This window comes from Lissotriton helveticus, chromosome 4_1, assembly GCF_964261635.1.
Source record: "Lissotriton helveticus chromosome 4_1, aLisHel1.1, whole genome shotgun sequence".
Lineage (NCBI taxonomy): Eukaryota > Metazoa > Chordata > Amphibia > Caudata > Salamandridae > Lissotriton > Lissotriton helveticus.
Window position 1 is genome coordinate 1,739,420,595 of NC_136063.1, and position 15,928 is coordinate 1,739,436,522.

General features: G+C 45.4%; 1 protein-coding gene across 1 annotated transcript in view; it reads left to right on the plus strand.

The window, feature by feature from the left end:
* The window catches only part of NOX1 (NADPH oxidase 1), a 47,543-nt gene that overhangs the window by 24,959 nt on the left and 6,656 nt on the right, over positions 1-15,928 (plus strand). Inside the window, exons 9-12 of the mRNA XM_078688413.1 lie at positions 1,769-2,004; positions 6,902-7,064; positions 15,335-15,481; positions 15,752-15,876. Coding sequence (XP_078544539.1) covers positions 1,769-2,004; positions 6,902-7,064; positions 15,335-15,481; positions 15,752-15,876 — 671 coding nt within the window. The remainder of the gene's footprint in view (positions 1-1,768; positions 2,005-6,901; positions 7,065-15,334; positions 15,482-15,751; positions 15,877-15,928) is intronic.

Genomic DNA, 15,928 nt, shown 5'->3' on the forward strand with positions numbered 1-15,928 from the left:
TTAGTAACGTTTCTCAATTGTGTAAGAGTGAACGTACATGTGTAAGTTAACTTTGTGAATAGCTCCAAGAGTGTAGAAATTAAGTTTATGGTTTGAGGGGGGTATTCTGAAGGTTAAATGAGTAAGGAGGGTAGGTTCCTTGTGAGCACATATTCAAAGGACTACCCTCCATTTGCTGCAACTCAGTGTTGGTATTCCACACCATAGGAAAGAAAGTGGTTTACTTTTACAAAGTACATTCAAGGGACGAATACAGGACATTTGGTTTATGGAACAAATGTAGAGCTGCTGCTCATAAAAGATGAGCTCCGCATAGAAGGAATGTGGTAAGCAAAATAATTCTCGCAATGACCAAACAAATTTACCCTAAAACCTATTGCAAGCTGGCTCTTAATAGATGTTTAAGTTCAAGCACATATATATTCAGCAGCCTTTATAGATTTAACATATAATGATTATTAAAAGAACTCACATGAATAATATTTGAATCATATAGAATAGTATCACTTATACTACCTTACTGATGTTGAAGACTGTCATATAATAAATCGCGATCAGCCATTTGAGGCCCTTGGTATGGATGGACAGGCTAATGTCAATAGAACATGTTGTTCAGACATTCTCTACTGACTTTACTATTAAGTCTTGAAGATCTGTGATATTCTTCCTAAATGAATGGGCAGTAGCACTTTAGCTGCGTAAAGAGGGGGATCAGCGAAGTCTCAAATTCGATGCATGGTCCAGGAAAAATTGGTATCCAAACATCTCCTACATAGCTATTGGGTGTTCAAGGTAGATTTGGATTTGAGGAAGATGATAGACAGTGCAGATATGTTTTAAAGTATGACACGTTAGACTTTAGCATGTGTCCATTCCAGAAACATTCTGTTATAGATCAGTTAGGATTAAACATTGAATTAATTGGTAGTGTGCACTTCCACTCCAGGTTCACGATCTTCCAGAAGAAGTCACAATATGGGAATAATGTACTTGGAGTTTTTAGTGTGTCTTACACTTCCAGCACAGAATTTCCAGGAGCCACTTCAGAAGAATAATGTACAAACCATTGCCTGTGCACATCTGAACTCCATGGTCGCAATCTTCCAGCAAAGATCCAATTTTAGGAATAACAATGACTGCCTGTGTACAGTTGCTCTCCAAGCTCAGCATCTACAAAACAGATATTGGTTAAGGAAGTAGTGTGTACCTGGTTTCTAGTGGGAGTCAGTCCAGTTTTCCAAGCTTCCTTTTAGATATTGACAGGTCTGAACCTATGAACATGTTTGAGTAGTGAGTATTGTAAGATCGTGTGGGTAAAAATGAATGTGTGATTAGTAAGACAGCATCTACTATCAGTGCTGAGAGTATATAATAGGTGTGTAAGGAACACTTAAGCAGAAGGCCTTGTGGTAGTATTAGCACTTGTAGCTGCTCTACCACAAGGAGCACGCTTCTTTGCCCTTGACTTCACCATTACGACGCTGAAAGATGAGCAGAGCCTAAAATTGATAGGTAAGATGAGCTTTTTTTAACCCCTGGGGTTCTTCTGTCGGCCAGCGGCCATTACGCGTACTACCTCTGTAGTGCTGCGCACATCCGTTGGCCGACGTGGCCCTGCCCACTCCGCTAAACTGCCGCGGCGGAATTGCCGCCGCGGTTATAGGAAGAGTAGGATCAAGATACCCAGTTTTCTGGGAAAGATTCTGTGTACAGGAAGATGTTGTCATGCTGTCTTGTTCACATCAAAACTTTGTGGTCCCTCCTACAGGCTGTCATACACCCATCCAAAGTGCTAGAGTTGCAAATGAAAAAGAAAGGCTTCCGGATGGAAGTTGGACAGTACATCTTCATAAACTGTCCCTCGATATCCCACCTGGAATGGCATCCTTTCACCTTAACCTCTGCCCCAGAAGAGGACTTCTTCTCTGTGCACATGCGATCAGCGGGAGACTGGACCGAGAACCTTAACAAGGCCTTTCAAGAGCTGACACCTTATGGACCAAAGTAAGTTGTATTGTTCTCTGTCATTAAGTAATGTTTGTGATATGAATAATAAAAATATTGAAAATTAGCTATTGGCGCAGTTAATACTGCATGAGACAGTCTGGATAACATACATTCAATTAACCACACAGTGCAACATGATGAGCAAAGAGGTCATGATGAGAGTACTCCCCTGGTAATTGATTGAGAGTGTGCAAGGTACTTTTGACAGCCTTAACAACATCGATTATGTTAATAACAAAAGTTTCTACTGTCAGTATTATTATTATGTTTACAAAAGGAATATCGGTTTCAAAACTGATGTAGTTTGTCAGGAAAAAGGCAAAGTAGTACTTCTACTCGCCATCAAGGGCGTAGGGAAGCACCCGCTATACCAGCTTAAGCAGGGGGTGCTTGTGACAGATTGTTTTACTGCCCTGCTTAACTTTCATTTGTGACTCGAATGTCATTGGAAGTCAGAAGGAGAAATTTAGAAATACTGGAAGAATAAAGTACCAGGATATAACTGTGCGTGAGAAGCTTAACACAGTAATAAAAGCAAGAACATGTATTTAAATAGAAAAGAAAAAATAAGTTAGACGCAAAGGCACTGCGACAACAGGACGGAAGGAAAGCAGAAGGCAAATAAGTAAAGGAGAGTTAAAAGGAAGCAGGACGGAACATAATGTCAAAAGAAAAAGAAAAAAAGAGCATGAAAAAAGGAAGGTAGAGGGAAGATGAGAATGAAGCTTAGAAAGGATAGAAAAAAAGGGAACAAAGAAACAAGTAAAAGATGGAAGGAGAGAAGGAAAGAAAGAAAGCAGTAAAATAGAATGGGAGAATGTAATGTGATCGTGGCGGATGGAATGGCAAAGAAGGAAAAGAAAAAAATAACAAATGTAAGGAATACAAAAATAAAGAAAAACGGGGTGAAGAAAGGACAGGAGGGCGATAAAAAGAAAGTACAAAACAACAAGAAAAGAATGGGAAGACCGAAAGCAGCAAAGAAATTATCAAGAATATTGAGAAGGGCAGAAAACTAGAACGATGTTTACTCCTGGGATGAAAAAAAGATTGGACAGAAGGAAAAGAAGATTAAAGAAGTAATGAGGAGAATGGAAATGGGGGGAATAGAGGGTAAGAAAAAAGGAAAGAATGAAAAAAAGTTAATACTGGTAAATGTGCAGTTTTACCAAATTCTTTTAAAATAATGCTGTAAACTGTATCATTTTAAAGCCTTGTACTAAGGGGAACAAATTCCACTGGCTCTTTAATAGAGAGTGTCAGGTTCACTAACTTTGTTAGGGATATTTTGTTTCGTGTGGCTCAAATTGTATTTTCCTGGCTACTCCCTTGCTCGAAATGCATGGTATTAAAGGGGCTGTACTAGCAACCTTTTGGATACTATTTATGAAGGAAGCAGATTATAAATGAATGTATCAAAAAATGTGAAGAGTACCTTTTCCTTCATATGCAAAACCTTTTTTGTACAAAAGTGTTTCCTTCCTTCACACGATCTGCTGAAACTTGACATTTCTATAAATTTTCTCACACTAAAGACAGCAATTCCGACTGGATAATTTAGGTCTACGTACAAAGGCCCAAATATATGTGTGTGAAAAGCATTGCAAATGGAGGCAAATATCTACACTTATAACCGTGGTTATGTTAACCTTATGTGAATGAACTACTTCCATGAGAAAAACATGAGTTGACATTTATTCGTATGGAAATATCTCCAATCCGGATTTTCTGTAAAGTTGTTTTCAAAGCCTCACTCGTGTGCATGTATGTAACTTTTACTGCAATAAATACCCCCAATGAGCTTTTTCTCAAAACGCTTTAGCCGAAACTGATGCATTAGGCAATTGTGGGAGGAAGTGCTTAACTTGAGCAGGTGGTTGCCAGTGGGGACCACCAGCACTTATTTTTCCTAATCAGACATTGATCGAGAGCAAGAGGGGGAAAACACACAAAGGGGAAAGGAGGAAGAGAACGAATGAAAGCACGTTATAAAGGGGGAAGTAGGAACCTGCAAAAGGGAGATAAAGGGACAGGGAGTGTCTGGTAGTGTATCAAACAGGCATGAGGTGGATTCAAGATTACATACCCTAGGTATTTGGAGCGCTGACATTTAATCGTGCTGGCATCGTGCTTCGGAGCAGGGCATCATGCATCGGTACTCATTTTTTTACAAATTAAGCTCTGCTGGGAGGCCTATGGTATGCGGGTCCGTTTTCTTTGTTCTGTTCGTCAAAGAAATGGAGGGAGACCTCCATCCCTCGCTTCCGTTTTTTGTTCCAAATTGTTTCATGGTTTGCGGTTTGTCTTTCTCACTTACCTTTTTGTCATGCGCTATTTAAGATGTATAAGTGAGGACAAATCTGATTGTGGTGGCCCATATTTAGAGTTTGTTTGGTAATTGGACTAAGAGAGGCCCTGACTACTAAGATGCTACATACTGTAAAACCTAATTACTGTGTGTACTCGTCCCATTCCCAAACCAAGAATGTGCAATTTGCACAACAACTGGTTTGCGTATGTGAATGCAGTTTGTGATGTGACCTATGCACCAATGGGTTGGATCCCACATTGTGCACAACCACCTGCCTAATGAATATCATTCAGGCAGATCACAATTTGTGACCCGTGGTGATTGGCTACAAATACTGGAATGGAGATCTGGAAGGCACAGCCGACCCATGTTTCTGCATTTGCTTGTCGAAAGGGAAAACAGTTTTCCTTAAGCAGCCTGTGTTCATTAAAGGGACTAGTGCTGCTTTAAAAAAAATCCAGTTCACAAAGCCTTACAGCCCCCCCCCCCCTTGCAGGAAAACTACTTTTTTATTAAAGTATTACACCATTCTTTTTACGAGCCAGAAAAATTTCCGACTTGTAAAATGGCTTCTGAACATCATAAAATCCCTATTGTGGCACTGATTTTATAGAGGTAGTAATTTTACAAATCTCAGAGTTTTTCATTACAAAAGGGATTTGTAGGCCTGCCTTTATGTTTTCTTTTTAGTTTAGAAGAGAAGTACTGGTATGAATGTGAATAACCGATGAAATATGTTGGAAATGAAAACTGTCTTCAGGAACATTTTGCAATGCACTATTGAGGAGACCGAAGCTACTTTCGAAACAATGCAACAGTTGAGATTTTTGAATAGCCAATACCAACTTCTTCGAGCAAATATTTACTATTCTTTATAGCGTTTCATCACCTGACCTCACTCAACACACTTGGATATGGTTACTAGCTACTCATTTTTAGTTGTTTATGCAGAGATGATACTTGGATCATAACCCCGACTATTCAATTAGAGGCACAGACTGCACTAAAGCTCAACTTGAGCAATAATGTCTGAACCAGGAAGAAATTTAGAACAAAATGAAATACCGTAGATCACTTCTGAACTATTGAACCAGCTGCGATGGTTTATATCACTTCCTTAAAGTACTTTGCTCATCACAAAGAAAATGTGACATTAAGGGGCTGATTTGGATACCAGGCGGAATTGCTTCTGCCTGACACTGACTCTGTCCTGGGACCGACTGACACCCGGTTGGCGGTCCCAACCGCCTAATTAGGATGCGACCGAACACTGTTCAGTCGCATTCCTACATGTTCCTATGGGAGCATGCATTACAGCCGTAAACTGGACGTAATGCATGCTCCCATAGGGAAATGGGAGGTGTGCTTCATCCTTTCTCCCAGTGGTGGGCACCTCTAGGGTGCAGGGATCAACAGGGGGACACCATAGGTGCCCCCTCAGCCCCCAACTGGAGGCCACACAAACAAGGGGCCCTGCTGGGAGCCCCCAAACCCACTTTCCGAAGTGGATTCCATGCCGGACAGGCCGGCATGGAAACCATGCTGGAAACCGTGCATCATAATCTAAAGAGTGGAAAGGCCCACCCTTGAGAACTGTCCAGCTTCCGACTGGCTGCCAGGCTCCTGGAGCCTGTCGGCAGCCAGCCAGAATGACTGGCCGGTTGGAAAGAAAACCGCAGGGTCGGTTACGATGTATCCCTAAAAGCTCCGACTGTCGGTCGGAACCATTACGGGCTGCATCGTAACCGGCCCCTAAATGTGGCATGCCCTTCAGTGGCAAAAATAAATGTAAAGATTTTTTTTTTTTTTATCGTTACAATGTAAAATCATATTGGACTGTGTAAATTAAATTATGTATTTTAGACAAACAGGACTCTGTAGGTCTTGATATGAAAGCTAAAATGTGACCTAAGTCATGCACAGTCCTTTTGATAATGAACCACAAATCTATATGTAGAAAAATAAAAACCAAACTTTCAGGTATCAATTTAATCTTTTTTCTTTAATGGCAAATATGGAGAGTGTGCATATTACAATGCATTAAACCCCAATGCTTGTTTGCAAAGTAACAGTATTTAATCCTAGCTAATCAATTATCCCCTCAAAGGAACAGGTCTTATCTGCCACCTTCATGGATTAACAAGTGAACCAATAAGTGTAAGACCTTGTCAGTTAAACACAAATTGGCACAGTAAGAGAAGTCCACCTTTGTAAAACGGAATCTACTGAATGTCGTACAGGTACAAAATGTACAGGTTTCCTTTGGGAATGGCATCAGTTTGACTAGTGTCATCTAAAGAAGCTCACAATGATCATTGACGCAATACTAAGCAGCATGACCATTCCTTACCATTTCCAGGTCATCACCAGTGCCTTTACTGTTCTAGATCTATACAACCCCTCCTTTACAAACTTTAAACCCAACAAAGTCAAGTATGACTATCAGCCTTATGACAGAAATTGAATATCAAATTCTTTGACTTTGGTTTACATTCATGAGTTATTCTGAAGAAGTTTGAAAACCCTCAGATCGAAAAACATATAAAAGAATGGGCATTACTGAAGTCTTCCTTTCCTTGCCAGGATTGAGGTGGATGGCCCCTTTGGCACAGCCAGTGAAGACGTTTTCCAGTACGAAGTCAGCATGTTGGTTGGAGCAGGGATTGGGGTCACGCCTTTTGCCTCGATTCTAAAGTCCATCTGGTACAAGTTCCAACGCAGCGACCAGAGCCTCAAATCAAAAAAGGTATGCATGTCTTCATGATCGCTTCATTTGATGGTACTGCTGTTTTCGTTCTGTAGTACATATGTCATTGTGATAAGTCATGTAAGGTCCAACACAGTAAGACATTGAAATTAGTAATCTCACACTTTTTATTTGAAGTCAAAATGTGAGCCTTAGGGGCATATTTACTAAGTGACGGAGCACTGTGTTAGCCTTCTTGGCTTAACGCTGCGCTCCGCCACTTCAGAAATGCAGGGCTGCACCATATTTACAACATGGTGCAGCCCTGCGTTTCCCCCCCCCCCCGCGCTGGCGCTAGATTTAGCAGCCTAGCGCCAACGCCGGTACCCCTGGACCATAGTGCAAGGGTGTCTGTGTTGCAGGGGGAAGATTGTTTATTCCTGGACATAAACCATCATTGGCGTTTTTGCTGTTTCCATGTGCGCTGGAAAATTCAGCACATATGGAAAAAGCAAATACGAGAAAATAAACATTTCTCCTTGTTGTGCCATGTTAAGATCAGGTTTTCCCTGGTCTTAATTTTGGCGCTGCCTCCTATTTACGCCATCCTTGAAAATAGGGGGCAGCATCAAAATCATTGGGTGTTCCGGTGGAAAGCCCACCTCAACACCCATTGCCCACCCCTTTCACGCGAAGTATAGCGTGAAAGGAAGCTTATTTACAATGCAGCATTAAGCTACGCTAAGTGGCTTAGCACAGCCTTGTAAATAAGGTGAAGCCCCAATCACCACCATAACTTTGTGGAAAGTGACTTTGAGGCGATAGGGGCTTGTAAATATTCCCCTTAGTCTCCAGTACTTAGTAGCCAAACCAGACCACAACAATATGGCTGTTACCTACTGGTGTTGTACAGTCTTATCTTGGAAATGGTCCCATTTTGTTGCATTTGTTATTTTGACTGGGTCATTTCAGAAGTTGGTCACTCAAGTTGAAGATATGCCTGGAGAGCGTGTTACTGATTCGGGGACTGTCCTTGTGAAGTTTAGTCCCTCCATTTGTCTCGCACCATGTGCTATGATCCATGAAGCAATGGTTATGTTAATATAAGAACTAGCAGATGACCTGTACCTCAGGCAGTCTTTCACACCAATATCGCATGTGCAAACTTTGTTAGTCCTTGCTACCGAAATACGTGCATCACTCGAACACATGGACTGAAAATTCATGGAGCTTTCAGTCATAGGGGCATATTATCTACAAACAGCGCGTTTTTCATTATCGCCCTCTATCGCTGCATTACATCGCCTTGTTAGCGGCGTATTAGCAGCGCTTTGCTAACCGGTGAAGTGCAATCCAGTGATTAGACTGCGATAATCCTCACTAGCATGTGAAATCCTGCGATGATTTCACAGTGCTAATGAACTGCTTGTTAATAGGGGACTGTACCTAACCACACAATCCACCTCCCATAGGCAATACTGCTAAGCCAGGTTTTTTTTCAGGCGTTGGAGTCATGCGATAATGGGGGCTTAGCGGGCGTTTTGTTATCGCTTTGCTGTTCAGGGGCAGCGTTGCTGATAAAGCGATGTTGGTTTTGCAAGCATTTCACATGTTGTCGTAGGAGGAAATGCTTACTTTGCATCTCATTAGCGATATGTATCGCTGTCATGAGATGCGTTATGAAATCGGCTGCTAACATGCTTTGCATGTTAGCGCCACCTTGTTAATAGGGCAATAAAAAGTGCAGCTAAAGCCGCGATACTGCCCTTGATAATATGCCCCATAGTTTTATAAAGCAAAACCCTCAGGCAGGTTAAGTAGACTTCGGAAAAACTGTTGGGTGCTTGCTGTGGCATCACCTTTGTCTTCTATCTATTGCATCTTTTGCTTCGTGTCTATAAAACAGGGGTACTCATAGTGCGGGCCGCTGGCGGCCCGGCAAGCCTTCCCTGGCGGCCCGCGGACCTTGCAGATATCGTACCAGAGTTTTTTTTATTTTTATTGAAGGCTGTCTGCAACCAGAGCTCGACTCATAGACTCTGCTGCCTGTGGGGGCCGGGCAATTTCCGCCGTAGTCAGAGTGGGGCTGCAGGGGCGCTGAGAGGTGAAAATAGCCTCATTAACATGCTAATGGTCTTTTATAGACCTGTGAAATGCTTGGGTGCGGCTGTGTGCGCGCGCCTGGAAGCTGTCACAGGGGGGTGGGGGGGGGGGGGCACACAGGCAGGGTCACGAGAAGGAGGCAGTCAGAGAAAAGGTGGAGGTACTGAATGAGGCACAGGCATTAGCAACAGGTTAATAACTACATTTAATTGTACATAGCGTTACATGGCACACGGGGGTCTCGGAGCCCCTAAAAAGAAACAGCGAGGCCAAAAAGTAAGAAAAGTCGTAAAAACGGAGGATGTCAGTGGGGAGTTCAGGTTCCCTTCTCCCGAGCTCCCCGTAACCCTGGCGCAGATGCCTCTGCCCTCTCAGCTGATACCCACCTCCTGGAAAGGGTGCCCTCGGCACTGCCACACGCACAGATACAATGTCACGGGGCATCTCTGGCCCCACCAGATCACCATTTCAGCCCTCTCCTTACTGCACCCGTTTATATAATTCCTTCGGTATAGTGCCACGTGCAGCCGGGAGCTGCTTCGCGGCACTTGAGAATGTAGCGGTGACGTCTACCAGGGCCCAGCGGATGCCAAGCCCGCCGAGGAGGACGTGTACAAGTGCCCACCAGCTCCGTGGCTGGAACAAGCCTGCGACCACAGTCTTCGGGAACCATGAGGCTGGGCGTGGGGTCACCACGGCAGCCCAGGCGCCAGCTCCATGAAGGGGGGCACGTCTCTAGCTGGCAGAGGCGTATAGTGATGGGCAAGGGGCATCACGGACGGAGCCCCTCCCTACAGCCTTTCTGACACTTCAAAGTAATAACTGATCAGCTGGCACGTCTGTGATTCTTGTGCCGGGGGATCCTGGCAGTGCCAAGGGGCTTGTATATCAGGAAATGAAGTCCTGCTGGCCACCTTTCCTACCCAGTTCTCACTCGAATCTGTGTGGAGATACCCTTGCATTTGTGTGCCCTGGTACACGCGCCTAGGTAGCTCCCGCATTCACTGCCGGCAGCCCACCCTCCAGAAGAGCCCCGCTTGCCTTCTGCCGCCCTGCTTAAATCCGGTAAATCCAGGACATTTTCTACACGTCTGGTGTTTTAAAAAACCTGAGACATTTATGTTCTCTCACACCACCGGCGCGGTCTTACTCCCAGTACCTTTCCTCCCCGCAGGCGCAGCAAGTCCCACCCGCTGTTCAAGTCAAAGCATCTATCAGGTAATACCACCACCCGTGGTTTTAGTCTGAGTGACAGGTCGACTCTTGTCGCTTTTTCTTAATTCCTTATCCTTTACTCCCCTGCAGCGATCGATCATTGAGTGACTAATCGGACTACAAGTACCCTCGCTCGCCGGCCTGGGTATAACTGTAAGTTTCTTCCTGTCCGTTCCTTGCCCGGTACGCCCTCACTATTCACGTACCAAATCTCCTAAAACCGACTGACACCGTGATTTATTTCACTGGATATAATTAGATATACCAACCATCTCCTAATGTCTCAACTTTAGTCACCCCTATAAACACTACCGTGACCCCCCCCCCGTTACGGCCCGCACCCCAACCACACCCTATGCACATTAAACCTTTAATGTAAACCTGATCTCCAACCCGTCCACCACCTCACCCCCTGCCCTGTCCTAACCCTTGACCCCCCCCCCCCGCTCAAAATTGCCCTTTCTGCCCACAGCACTGTTTCCATCGACAACCCTGTCCTGATGACGATCCCGACTAAAGGGGATCGAAACGCCGTCGACTGTACAGCTTGAATTATACGACGCATATCACGTCTTGTGCTCCTGTATAAATAACTGTGTTTCAAGTGATTATAACTTGTCTTTCGGAGCCATTATTTGATGTAAATACTTCGGCTAATGCGTCGCCAATGCTGTTGTTTTTAGCACTTGCACATTCACTATCACTAAATTGTATATAGCACCTTGCACCAAGTGTCACTGGGTTGTCACAAGATCCGCTCTGTACAGTGCTGCTTTAAACTGTATTGACATATGAAAGATCTTTTCCCTTGCCTCTTGGTAAATTATACCGCCTCCTCTAAAAATCAATTGACTCCTTGTCTCTTTCTCCTTTGTAATGCATGTTGCATACATTTTTGAAATTGTCTTTACATAAATCCTGTTGGGAATTGTTCTTGCTTACACGATACACCCATCCCAACGAGGTCTATGGGTTTTCTCCTGTTATTCCTATATATACTGGTACAAAGTTGGCAGTGCCAACGGTCATTTCAACAGGGCAGTGAACCAGCTCCCACTCTTCGTATGCACTGCGTGCTCCATGGGGCACTTTAAAAGGTCATACGTGCCACTCGTGCCCTGGGGTACTTCATTCTAAAGTGGGCAAAGAAGTCATCACGAGATGGCGGTGTGGGCAAGTCCAGCGAGCAGGTGCGCCTTCCCACTAATGAACTTCTATCATACCCCCTACAGGCGACAACTGTAAACTGGCACAGATATCCCTTTTGGGGTTTGGCGCAGAGCACACAACTAATTATGCCCCAAGCCCAGGCTGGCTCTGCTAGGAGACACGGTGCAGTACAGCGAGCCCTCCGCTAACAACACAAGCACGTGTAAACTGGCATGGGAGAGTCACTCAAGAGATGCCAGGATACGATAACTCCAGGGTGAGAGAGTATGGGGTGATAGCAGGTGCTGGAGGGGGGTCCCGAGTTTACACCCGCCTCACTTCAGAGCCTAGGGACCACATGGCTAGCTTCGTGAAGCTGTAGCAGTCCTCCGCCTTCCAGATGCTCCCAGTTGGTGCAAAGAGTGTACCCACCGCTGCATTCTGAGTGAGAGCCGTAGGGCACACCCACACCTGTCTCCTGCTGTTGCTGGAACCAACCCAGGGGCCCGGTAACCGAAAATAAGTAGGAAGAAGCAGAGCATGGCATGGCTTTAAGTTGGGCGGGTCCTGCCAGTGCTCCGCACTCCCAGTAAATGAAACGGCATTCCCCCATCCCCCACCCGCCCCCCACCCATCATTCATGCCATTAACTTTACAAGGAAAACACCAATTTCTGCCAGTGTGTGCAAGAACCTTTCAGGAGATCCAAGTCAGCGACTTAGTCCCTGTTAAAGTTCGTTCGCTTTATTTAATGGTGAACTATGTGTGTGCCTCTATTTCCTTAGAATATGTTCATATCTCAGATGGGTTTCAGTAATGTTGTTTGTCATGCAATGCACGAATCTTGTATAACCGCACTGCAAGCCCGGTCACCTCAAGGTGTCTGTGTGAGTTCAGGGTGTGGGTGACTGTTCATGACTGGGCATGATTGAGAACTGCAGCTGAGGCTGAAGGCAGTTCGACTTTCTGACGGAGACTCGCATAACTGTGTTCTTACTAAATGCTCATCCAATCCTTGGCCTCTCTGCTGGCCGCCCAGAACGATGGCCACATGTGTGCCAATTGTAACGGCGATTCTATGGGAAAGTGTATGGTGGTATGCAGCTGTCAAAATAAGGACAGTGCCAATGGAAAAGAAAATGTGGAGCGTGTGAGAGGCGAAGTAGAGGGGGAGGAGTTATAAGGAAGGATGTGTATGAGAGAGTGAAAGGCAGTGGTGCAGATGGTGTGAAATATGTGGATGGAGAGACTTCAAAAAGATGAGTGGAGCACAGGTTGTACGTGAATGACAGAGCGAGGGGGCCTGCAGCAGGAAGTGATGTGACCGGAAGAAAGTGAGTTACTCCTTCATGTGACATAGAACAAAAATCTGTGCTAACAAGCATTGGTACAGGTAATGGATCGGGCATGTTTTAGGTGTTTGTGTTACCTGAAGTATGATGGTTTTATAAGCACTACCCGACGTCACACATAAAGGTGCCTTGAATACTTGTCAGGTGGCATGCAGAGTTTAGGTCCCGTTTAGGCCCAACCCATAATTTTTCCAAGATTTCCTAGTTACACCTAAATACCCCTTTTGGAGACACCACCACCTTTTCCATCCACTAAAGCACTGACATGGGAGATCGGGTCCCCAGAGAGCAGCTTGTGTGTTTTGGGGGGAGAGGTGAGGGTGAGAGAAGGAACGCATCTTCCGCATCTTACAACAAGTTTAAAAACAAGCTATTAGCCTTGCGCCACTGCCAGTGATTGCTTTTGTTTTAAGGATTAAACACAGACAAAACCATATGAAAAATGAATTCCATTACGAGGGAGCGAGGGAGGGAGGGAGGGAAGGAGAGCGAGGGAGGGAGGGAAGGAGAGCGAGGGAGGGAGGGAAGGAGAGCGAGGGAGGGAAGGAGAGCGAGGGAGGGAAAGGAAGGCAGACGGAGGGAGACAGAGGGAGGGAAAGAGAGGGGAAGGAAAGGGAGGGAGACGGAGGGGGATGGAGGGAGACAGAGGGAGGGAGGGAGGGAGGTAGACAGAGGGAGGGAGAGAGGGAGAGAGTCAGAATGAGTGAGACAGGAAGAGAGGGAGTGAGAGAGTAAGAGTGAGTGAGACAGAGGGAGAGATGGAGACCGAGGGAGACCGAGAGTCGGAGGGAGACCGAGAGTCGGAGGGAGACCGAGAGTCGGAGGGAGACCGAGAGTCGGAGGGAGACCGAGAGTCGGAGGGAGACCGAGAGTCGGAGGGAGACCGAGAGTCGGAGGGAGACCGAGAGTCGGAGGGAGACCGAGAGTCGGAGGGAGACCGAGAGTCGGAGGGAGACCGAGAGTCGGAGGGAGACCGAGAGTCGGAGGGAGACCGAGAGTCGGAGGGAGACCGAGAGTCGGAGGGAGACCGAGAGTCGGAGGGAGACCGAGAGTCGGAGGGAGACCGAGAGTCGGAGGGAGACCGAGAGTCGGAGGGAGACCGAGAGTCAGAGGGAGGGAGTGAGAGGGAGAGGGAGAGAGATGTGTGTCTATGCTGGGTCTGGTGGCTCAGTGGACGAAGGCGTCCGCTGCAGGGACCTATGATCAACCTCATGGTCAGTTTTTTTTTTTGTTGCTCTAGCCCTGCCCCTTCCCCACTGACCCCGCCCCCACCGGTGCAGCCCTCGGACAAAAACCACACTGTAAATTTGGCCCCCGAGAGAAAGTTTGTGAGTACCCATGCTATAAAACGTTCTCACACCTCTTCTGTTTTAGCCTTATGTTGCGGACCAATCCAGATGTGTTTCATCAGTTTGTGTGTTGTGTATTTATTGTGTAGTTTTATGTGGTTCTGTTGAGCACCTTGAGGTGTGGATGGAGTGGGATCAGACTAGCTGAACAAATAACTCATCCAACATATCAAAATCACAACAACTTTCTGGGAAAATGTGAAGTGCAATTCAACTTCTGTTCTTAAAACAATTCTCAGGAGATTCCCCATTAACTGCACTTTGAAAACTTAGATCACTTGCGTTGCAAGCCGGCTCAGTACAATGCAGACAGGTGTTTACACCCCACTAGTTCTCCAGCCGCTGCATTAGAGTGTGCTACTCTGCTTATCTTGGGTGTTAGTTTTTCAAGTGTGTGAAAAATATACATTTAAAAAAAAAAGTCTTTATACCTTTGGTACCTTACATCGGTCTTGAAACTACAGGCATTCAAAAACCTGAATTACAAATCTTCACATAAATAGAGTCGCATTTCTTGTGTTTTGGAGAGTTTCAGACAAGGGGGCCGATTTATCAAGTCACACAAAGTAGAGAGACTTTATATGCTACTTACTTTCCAGTACAAAACATTTTTTGCACAGAAAGATTGCCCTTTTTGTAGTGATTTGTGGTACATTGTGTCAAGGATGCATCCCATGGGTGCTTTTGGGCGTTCTGACTAACTCCCATTGTTTTGATGCTTTGAGTAAAACACATAACACCTCCTTGAGGCAGGCACAAAACCAGAGAAATGTTTGAATTTATCAACATTATGTGTGCTACACCTACAATGTGAAACATGTTTACAAATGTGTAAGCATAGGAATTTGTACTGGAGGCGGTATCTTACCAGTGCAAACCCTATTCTAGACAACATGTGCACACCTTTGCACTGTGGTGCAAAAGAGTGTGCATGGCGCTAGGCAGCCTTAAAGAGCGCAGTACAGGAGAAGAGAGCTCTCGGTTGCTACGTTGCCCTATTTCTTTGTAAACCTTCTCCAGAGTTCTGAAACTTTGCACGAAGGTAAAATGTAAATACTCTGCATTAATCGTGTAACCCGGCGTATTTGTTTGCTATTGAAACGTGGTTTTGGTTCTTACTTTCTGCACCTTTCTTTTGCTTCTCTCTGGAATTGCACCACAGATTTATTTCTACTGGCTCTGCAGAGAGACGGCCGCCTTCGCTTGGTTTGCTGACCTCCTCGCCTCCCTGGAGGAAGAAATGGACTCGTCCGGCAAAGCGGGCTTTCTGAACTACAGACTCTTCCTCACCAGCTGGGACAACAACCTTGTGAGTCACCCTTTTGTACTGCTGGAAAGGCGTAGGCGGAAATAGGTGAAGAAAAGTTATCAGTATAAATAGTCTCCAAGCCCAAAAATTCCCAGACACCTAATCGCCTATTCAAATATTAACCGCAGTTACCTGTGAGTAAAGGAATGCGACTTCCTGGAGTTCTGTGAGATGAGTGTCCAGTCATAAACTGACAATAAAAATCAGCGGTGATGCTGAAACGCCTTTTACCGACACGCCCAGTGACTTGAGTGTCCTCTTTCCTTCTAGGCCGGACATGCTGTAATCAACTTTGACAACGCCACTGACGCAGTCACAGGCCTCAAACAGAAAACCTCCTATGGCCGGCCTGAGTGGAATAAAGAGTTTGCGGAAGTCGCAGAAGCGCACCCCAGGTGAGAAGCCATGTACAGCTGAGCACTTTTTTGTGCAGTTTTATATAGCGCA